The sequence below is a fragment of the Ceratina calcarata genome, unplaced genomic scaffold (assembly GCF_001652005.2).
Source record: "Ceratina calcarata isolate Rehan_Ccalc_2016 unplaced genomic scaffold, ASM165200v1 scaffold286.2, whole genome shotgun sequence".
Classification (NCBI taxonomy): Eukaryota; Metazoa; Arthropoda; class Insecta; order Hymenoptera; family Apidae; genus Ceratina; species Ceratina calcarata.
The window spans coordinates 2356-11632 of NW_017150944.1; the positions used below are offsets into that span (position 1 = coordinate 2356).

Sequence of the window (9277 nt, forward strand, 5' to 3'; positions counted from 1 at the left end):
GTAATGAATAAGTAAACCAAGGCTTATATACAGAGTGGGGCAATAACTACTACCACCTCAAATATTTTCTAAACTTTAAGTTTTAAAAAAATATTTCTTGGAACAAAATTGCACAGTACGAAGGGGGCCGTCCAGTGGTGATAATAGTTTTTCAGCAGGTGGAGGTATTTCGGACATCTGAAGGTCACCACCATTTTTTTAAATGGATATATATATTGTTGTTTCCGTATCATGATAGAGAATCTTAAAACGAATTCAACGACCTATAATACAAGGACATTGACGGTTATATAAAGCGGAAAAAGGCGATAATACTTATGGTTTTTGTAATAGATTAGAGTGTTTTAATCGTGATCTCCTTTTTTTTACAACCTCTTCCTTCTATCCCAGGTAGTTGTAAGTTTGATTGCTTGAATAACGATTGATTTGAAGCACGAAACGTAAATAGTGAATTAATTAATAATAATACCCCACGGGACGGACGATATGGAGGAACTGGTTATGAGCAAAGATACGAACGTTTACAGTGAGTCTCAAAGTCATACGAACACACCGCTCCACATTGCTGTTATGAATTGCGAGATAGAAACTGTAAAAAGGCTCATTAAAAGAGGTGCTCACGTGAATGCTACAAATGTATATGGAGAAACGGCACTGCACCTAGCCGTTCAGAAAATACACAAAGATATCGTACAACTCCTCGTAGATCAGGGCGCCTATCTCAATTTGAAAAGTGGGTGGGGCGAGACACCGCTTCATTCTGCAGCGCGGAAAGGACTAGAAGAAATTTGCAGGTTGCTACTTAAAAGAGGAGTTGATGTGGATGCCCAAAACGAAAATGGTGAAACGGCACTGCACCTAGCCATTAAGGAGGAACACAAAGATATCGTGCAAATCCTCGTAGAACATGGTGCCGATGTCAAATTGAAAATTCGGAGGGGCGAGACACCGCTTCATTTTGCTGCGCGAGTAGGACTAGCAGAAACTTCCAGGTTACTACTCAAAAGAGGAGTTGACGTGGATGCCCGAAACGAAAATGGTGAAACGGCACTGCACCTAGCCATTCGGGAGCGATACAAAGATATCGTACAACTCCTCGTAGATCAGGGCGCCCATCTCAATTTGAAAAGTGGGTGGGGCGAGACACCGCTTCATTCTGCAGCTCGAAAAGGACTAGAAGAAACTTGCAGGTTGCTACTCGCAAGAGGAGCTGACGTGCACGCCGCAAACAGAGATCGAGAAACAGCAATGCACCTAGCCATTCACGAGAGCCACGAAGATATCGTACAAATCCTCGTAGAACATGGTGCCGATGTCAAATTGAAAATTCGGAGAGGCGAGACACCTCTTCATTTTGCTGCGCTAGTAGGACTAGAAGAGACTTGCAGGTTGCTACTCGAAAGGGGCGCTGACGTGGATGCCCAAAACGAAAATGGTGAAACGGCACTGCGCCTAGCCATTCGGAAGGGACACAAAGATGTGGTAAAAATTCTCGTAGATCAGGGTGCCGATGTCAATCTGAAAACACGGTGGGACGAGACACCGCTTCTGTCTGCAGCGCGAAAAGGACTAGAAGAAACTTGCAGGTTGCTACTCGAAAGAGGAGCTGACGTGGATGCCCAAAACAAATATGGTGAAACGGCACTGCACCTAGTTATTCAGTACAGACACAAAGATATCGTACAAATCCTCGTAGATCAAGGTGCTGATGTCAACTTAAAAATCTTAATGGGCGAGACACCGCTCCATTTTGCAGTGCTAGAAGGACTAGGAGAAATTTGCAAGTTGCTAATCGAGAGAGGAGCTGATGTGAATGCCAGAGACGTAGATGGAAAGACGGCACTGCACCTAGCCATTCAGAAGAGTCACAAATATATCATACAAACCCTCGTAGATCAGGATGCCGATGTTAACTTAAAAAGTCCGCTGGGCGACACACCGCTCCATTTTGCAGTGCTAGGAGGACTAGGACAAATTTGCAAGTTGCTAATCGAGAGAGGAGCTGACCTGAATGTCAAAGGCAATGGTGAAAAGACGGCACTGCACCTAGCCATTGAGGAGAGACACATAGATATCGCGCAAGTCCTCGTAGATCAGGATGCCGATGTCAATTTGAAAACTGAGGGGGGCCAGACGCCGCTCCATTTTGCAGTGCGAGGAGGACTAGGAGAAATTTGCAAGTTACTAATGGAGAGAGGAGCTGACGTGAATGCCAAAGATAATGGTGGAAAAACGGCATTGCAACTAGCCATTGAGAGGAGACACATAGATATCGTGCAAATCCTCGTAGATCAGGATGCCGATATCAATTTGAAAACTCGGCGGGACGAAACACCGCTTCATGTTGCTGCGCAAGAAGGAGTAGAAGAAATTTGCAAGTTGCTAATCAAGAGAGGAGTTGACGTGAATGCCAAAGATAATAGTGGAACAACGGCACTGCACCTGGCCATTGAGAAGAGACACATTGATATCGTGCAAATCCTGGTAGATCAGGATGCCGATATCAATTTGAAAACTCGGCGGGACGAGACACTGCTTCATGTTGCTGCGCGAGCAGAAGTAGAAGAAATTTGCAAGTTGTTAATCGAGAGAGGAGTTGACGTGAATGCCAAAAATAATAGTGGAAAAACGGCACTGCACCTGGCCATTGAGAAGAAACACATTGATATCGTGCAAATTCTGGTAGATCAGGATGCCGATATCAATTTGAAAACTCGGCGGGACGAGACACCGCTTCATTTTGCTGCGCAAGAAGGAGTAGAAGAAATTTGCAAGTTGCTAATCGAGAGAGGAACTGACGTGAATGCCAAAGATAATAGTGGAAAAACGGCACTGCACCTGGCCATTGAGAACAGACACATTGATATCGTGCAAATCCTCGTAGATCAGGATGCCGATGTCGACTTGAAAACTGAGGAGGGCCAGACACCGGTCCATTTTGCAGTGCGAAGAGGACTAGGACAAATTTGCAAGTTGCTAATCGAGAGAGGAGCTGTCGTGAATGCTAAAGATAATAGTGGAAAAACGGCACTGCACCTAGCCATTCAGGAGAGACACATAGATATCGTGCAAGTCCTCGTAGATCAGAATGCCAATGTAAATTTGAAAACTGAGGAGGGCCAGACACCGCTCCATTTTGCAGTGCTAGGAGGACTAGGAGAAATTTGCAAGTTGCTAATCGAGAGAGGAGCTTATGTGAATGCTAAAGACAGTAGTGGAAAAACTGCACTGCACCTAGCCTTTGAGGAGAGACACATAGATATCGTGCAAATCCTCGTAGATCAGGATGCCGATGTCAATTTGAAAACTAAGGAGGGCCAGACACCGCTCCATTTTGCAGTGCGAAGAGGACTAGGAGAAATTTGCAAGTTGCTAATCGAGAGAGGAGCTGATGTGAATGCTAAAGACAATAGTGGACAAACGGCACTGCACCTAGCCTTTGTGAAGAGACACATAGATATCGTGCAAATCCTCGTAGATCAGGATGCCGATGTCAATTTGAAAACTGAGGAGGACCAGACACCGCTCCATTTTGCAGTGCGAAGAGGACTAGGAGAAATTTGCAAGTTGCTAATCGAGAGAGGAGCTGACGTGAATGCTAAAGACAATAGTGGAAAAACGGCACTGCACCTGGCCATTGAGAACAGACACATTGATATCGTGCATATCCTCGTAGATCAGGATGCCGATGTCAATTTGAAAACTCGGTTGGGCGAGACACCGCTCCATTTTGCAGTGCGACAAGGACAGACAGAAATTTGCATGTTGCTAATCGAGAGAGGAGCTGACGTGCATGCCAAAGATAATGGTGAAAAAACGACACTGCACCTAGCCATTGAGAAGAGACACATAGATATCGTGCAAATCCTTGTACATCATGATGTCAATGTCAATTTGAAAACACGGCTGGGCGAGACACCGCTTCATTTTGCTGCGCGAGAAGGAGTAGAAGAAATTTGCAAGTTGCTAATCGATAGAGGAGCTGACGTGAATGCCAAAGGTATTGGTGAAAAAACGGCACTGCACCTGGCCATTGAGAAGAGACACATAGATATCGTGCAAATCCTCGTAGATCAGGATGCCGATGTCAATTGGAAAACTCGGTGGGGCGAGACACCGCTTCATTTTGCTGCGCGAGAAGGAGTAGAAGACATTTACGAGATGCTAGTCAAAAGAGGTGCTGACGTAAATGACAAAGATATAAGTGGATGGACTGCTTTACACTTTGCCGCTGACCGTGGTCAAAGGCGTATCATGGAAATTCTCTTGAATTCGAACGTTAACATTGATTCCATAAATAGGAATGGTGACACTGCACTTCATCTGGCATCCTGCGCTAATCAGTATGAAGCCGTTCTGACTCTCATAGAAAACGCGTGCGACGTAAACATTATTAACAAAACCCATAGAACAGCGTTGAGCTTATACTGTTCTAAGTATGGACTTATGAATGGCTTAAAGTTGTCCAGTATCCAGCAGCTGCTAATTAAAATGCAGATTGCTAACTTGTACGTGAATAACGGAAATATGGTGAATTTTAATATCACTACGGATATGAACGAGGAATCTCTAAAATTTCAGAAAAAATGTATTGAAGAGATAATGAGAATGAAAAACACAAAAATGAACAATACTATCCTAACATTTCATGATATCCTAACAAAACGCGTTGACCAAATAGCATTATACGCGAGGAATGAAGATGTTGTTCAGGTTTTGAAACGGTGCAATTATCGGAGAGAATTTCCTATGTACGAAGACATAATAGGACGTCGTTTCAATAGAGGTATGGTACGAAAGGAGTTGTTAGACGAGGGCGTTACATTTTTCCGCCATTTCCTCGGTAAATATTATGATTTACTTTGTATTCAAGGAATATTAATCTACCTTAGTAACAGAGACCTAAAGAATTTGAGAGATGCTTGTAAAAACGTGCGTTCTAACATTAACCATGTAATAGAATGAAAACGACTAATCTAATACTTACTAAGTACTATTTTTATACTTGTTCATTAACATTTTGATACTAATAATTATTCATTTTCTGCTTTATGTACGATATTTTCTATCTTTCCTTTTCATCCCCTAGCTTCACTTCGTAGCTGTTCTCCATTTCAGTTCTCCGTGGTATGAATTATTTCTACTGACAGAGAGCATTCTGTTTTATCAGCTGTCTTTCTCTCATCTTCTAACGAATGTTCTTGTCATCTTGCCTGTAATGATGTTCTTATTGCGCTTGCCTTTGGAATTATGTCTCACGTGTAGCGCTTGGTTCTTCGGAAATATTGATTGCATCAATCTCAAATGCTTTTGCATCAGATTAGGCAGCCTAGCGGAGGTATAAATTCTTTCCAAGTTGTATTATCAGTTACGAAGTAAATTGTAAGTAGTGTTAATTAAATGTTAAGATGAATTAAGAAGAATATTGCTGGAATAAATGTCTGATCAATTCTAATTAATAAATTAATACAAATGAATTTTGGTATTTTTATTTCACGAATTGCGTGAGGCGACTGTGAATCAGTTCGGAATCGCTCGGGGCCATGCGACAGATTTAATAATCGCCGATCTCGTATAGGACAATGGACGATATATCTAATCTCGTGGATCAATGAGCCGATCGGCTGGCCCGGCAGTCGGCAGTTACGTGAACGGAAACAATCGCGTTGCGATAAACGCGTGCTCCGGGGACCGCCGTTCATCTAATTAATAATCATCGAAGATTTTTCGGCGATTCAGGGAAGTCGCTTCATTGTTAAAACATTTTAACACCAAGTCCTTGCGTAATCGACGAACGGGAATTCACGTTGCGATATTTTCAGTTCGTCCACAAACTTTTTATCAAATTCATTATTATTATTATTTGATTGATTAAATATATGACTGTAATCACATTCTATACATTTTTCTACATATCAAATGTGTTCTTTATAATTCCTGCACATCAAGTATTCTCATAAACGCATAAAATCCGGAGTCTAATTGTTAAATCCATGAATCCTCCACCAGAAAAAAGTGTACAGTCCCAAGTATTAGCTGGACGAAAAGACAATTGCACATTTCTGCACATTGGGTATTCCTATAAATCATAAAATCCGAAGTCTAATTACTAAATCCACGAATCCTGCGGCAATCCAGAGAAAAACGTACGTACAGTCCCTAGTATCAGCTGAATGAAACGAGCGTGATGAGTTGCAAAACGGAATAACGTAACGTTTAACGAGATGACCAGGTCGAAAGGAGATCTTAATGCTACTTTTTAAATCGGTCTGCGTGCCGATCTCATCCAGGATTTTCGTTACACATTGTGCCGTTCCTTGAATTACTTGAATCGCAGAAATTAAATTCCAAAAACAGCGAAAATCATACATTAAGGGACATCCCTTCAGTTTGGCAATTCTTCGTCTCCAATTGTTTTTAATTTAATTAAATCAAATACAAGTTATGGATGAAGAAAATTCTCATATATGTCACTTGTATAGTACTAAGTCTCTGAATTTTTTCATCAATTTCAATCGACTAAAATCGTTGAAATTGAACCCGCAAGATATTGAAAATCATATGTCAAGGTCCACTAAAGCTACTACGTTATTTTAATAACTGAAGAATCACTAATTAATAGATAAATGAAGAATTTATTATAATTATTACATGTTTATACACACATTTTGTAATGAGAGCTTCTCCTAATAAAAAGTGGGTATTGAAAAAGAATACTCCGCTAAAGAAATTCTTTATTTTACATATTATATTTCGAGCATTTCCTTCTGTTTTAATACGCGAAACATATCGTTTGGTTTGTTACATTTAACATTCAGAGTGCTAGCATGTTGTAAAATAAAAATAAGAACATTCCCTCGTGATTGATCAAGGAATATGGGTATCCTAATTGAAAGAAAAAGTGGTCGCTTTTCCTCGTTCTGTTACAAACAATATCATTTTGTTGTGTATCATTTATTTGCAAATATATCTTCATTTTTTTTAAATAATCTATCTCTTCCCAACGGCTTAAATAAGTTTATTCACAATCGCTTATATTACCTCTAAAATGAAAACATTTAAATATTACAATAAAATTAATATAACAAAAATTGCGATAACTAAGTTAATTATTCACGAAAACGCTAAATTTTTATTGTTCAATCATCAATCGAATGAGAAAGAGAAGTAAAGACGAATTAATTAAATCGTCATCTTCCTTATTATATTTATCAGTCCTCTAATCCACCGAGTGAGTATATAATTCACAACCAGTCGACGTTAATCGCTAAACAATTCTTTTTCCATTCCCGAGGCGAGCAACGTTTCCGTCGAGAACAGGAAAAGAAGGCTCCAACGAAAGTCTTACCGAGAGACAAAAATTAAGATAAAAACAACGAAATTGTTTCTCTTAAGGAAATGAAATGGAAATAAAAAAAACATCCTAAGTATCGTTTCACTTCCTTTCAAAACTAAATTTCGATTACGTTTGAAAAATATTTTTTACTTTTCTAGTACGATGTTATAAATTTCCTACGGGCAGGATTGTTTAAACCATAGAATTCAGTTGATCCTCTTCAGAAAATCGATTTTTAGTAAGCGAAGGAGAGATTGCGTTCTTCTTAATCGTTACTTTAATAAATAAAAAATTCAAAAAAAAGAGAATAGAGAAGAATTAAGCGAGTAATACTTTTAAGTTGATCCTTATTATTGCTAAAGAGAATTAAATTGAGAGATTAATACTTTTTTGTTATTGTTTTTTTCTTTCTTTCTTTAAGTTGTCTGTCCTCGTATTTCCTTAAGAATAAAAAACACCTATTCTTAAGCACGATTATTTGTTTCATTTTTTGTAAATCACAATTTCCATAGAACTACTGCTAGGAAACGATATCGACGTCGAAAGCGAGTAATCTCCATTGGAAATCGTAGAGGAAACATTAAAGGATCGAGGATATTTTCTAAACGTTGTCCCCGTTAAGTGCTAATGATTAAGATCGTCGAGGAAACATCCTAGGAACAAAGAAAAGGCGTGAGCACAGGGTTTTAAGAAAAAGTAGGGGGGACGCAAGGATCGGAAACAAGGAAAACAGTGTTGTAAGTGAACGTCGGTAGACGCATACCGAAGGAAATCAGTCGTTATTACTCTTCTTCGAAGAAGATGGCCGCTACGAAGCACGAATAAATCAAAAATCTTGTCTGTCTGCTTGTTTTCTTATCGACGTACATATTTATCGTAAGTCATTCCATAAATTCTTTAGTCTTTTCGACGCACCCTCGAATGGCCGCAGGTCTTAGCCATTCGACGTCGAAAATCGAAGAGAACTTTTGGAGCAGCCTAATAAACATGCAAACATACATATATATGTATATATATATGTATAATTCTGTGTGTCTGTTGGTTTTCTATCCCTATGCTTCAGAGGTTATGTTCGGGACACTTCCCTCGGCGTCGGGATCGTTTCGCAGCTTTTCGAAGTATCTCCTCTTTGCAGCGATTCTCATCAGCTCCTTGCGGCGTTGAAGTACCTGTTCTCTCTCCGCCGGCGATTTCGAAAATCGCACGCCGAGGCTGGAAGGCTCCTCGCCGCTGCGAATCAAAAATTTTATGTTTCAATAATCTCGTAACATACATTTCTAACATATATAAATACTGTGTCTAATGTTTTAGCTATGAAATTGCTTCATAATCTCGACTTTCAAGTCTCAAATATTATTAGTTTTCAAGATATAACTATTTATGTAAAATACAATTTAAATATCTTAATTTCATACAATTACGAGGTGAACGTATTGTTTCTTCAAAAACTAGAATGTAAAATAAAAATAAAAGTAGAAATTGTGACGTGAACAGAAACTACAATATTTACACGATAAACTTTAAATTTGATACCATGAATATTTCATCCAGCGTAAAAATCCGCAGTCAATCAATTGGATAACTAAAAATTATAAAGTTTCAAATACAAATATGATTGAAGGAAGCAAAGTACCTATCGGCCAGGGGTATTTCAAGTCCCGGATCCGCGGACAAGGAATCCAAGGAATTGCTGGACTCGCTGCTCCTGGTGTGAATCTCAATGTAGGATTCTGGCTCCGGTTCCTCCATCAAATGAAACGTAGAATTCAGAACTCCATCGAGGATGTTCTCCACCGTCCACTCCACTGATCTAGTGATCCTGAGGTCCTCCACAATTTGGTTTCGTGGGAAATGCGGGAACAGCTGCTGCACCTATCGTAATAAGATATAAATACAATTATTCATTACAATAGTATTATATAGGTTGGGGAATAAGTTTAT

General features: G+C 39.6%; 2 protein-coding genes across 3 annotated transcripts in view; one reads left to right on the forward strand and one right to left on the reverse strand.

Moving 5' to 3' along the window:
* The first annotated feature begins 6 nt into the window (after positions 1-6).
* On the forward strand, positions 7-5477 carry LOC108623656 (serine/threonine-protein phosphatase 6 regulatory ankyrin repeat subunit B-like). 2 transcript variants are annotated; one of them, XM_026812485.1, is made up of 2 exons: positions 7-737; positions 1134-5477. In XM_026812485.1, exons 1-2 carry the CDS (start codon positions 487-489, stop codon positions 4963-4965), a joined length of 4083 nt encoding a protein of 1360 aa, XP_026668286.1. In that variant the 5' UTR covers positions 7-486; the 3' UTR covers positions 4966-5477. The 2 variants fall into 2 exon arrangements, with proteins under 2 accessions (XP_026668286.1, XP_017877815.1); XM_018022326.2 differs by having other exon boundaries at positions 7-5477.
* A 1138-nt stretch (positions 5478-6615) lies between these two features.
* LOC108623657 (E3 ubiquitin-protein ligase AMFR) overlaps positions 6616-9277 on the reverse strand; it is a 26197-nt gene continuing 23535 nt past the window's right edge. The window contains exons 6-7 of the mRNA XM_018022327.2: positions 8970-9208; positions 6616-8566 (exon numbers count right to left, since the gene is read on the reverse strand). Coding sequence (XP_017877816.1) covers positions 8389-8566; positions 8970-9208 — 417 coding nt within the window. The 3' untranslated portion in view covers positions 6616-8388. The remainder of the gene's footprint in view (positions 8567-8969; positions 9209-9277) is intronic.

Coding starts and splice junctions, on each gene's coding strand:
- LOC108623656 (XM_018022326.2), top strand. CDS start 487: ATGGAGGAACTGGTTATGAGCAAAGATACGAACGTTTACAGTGAGTCT.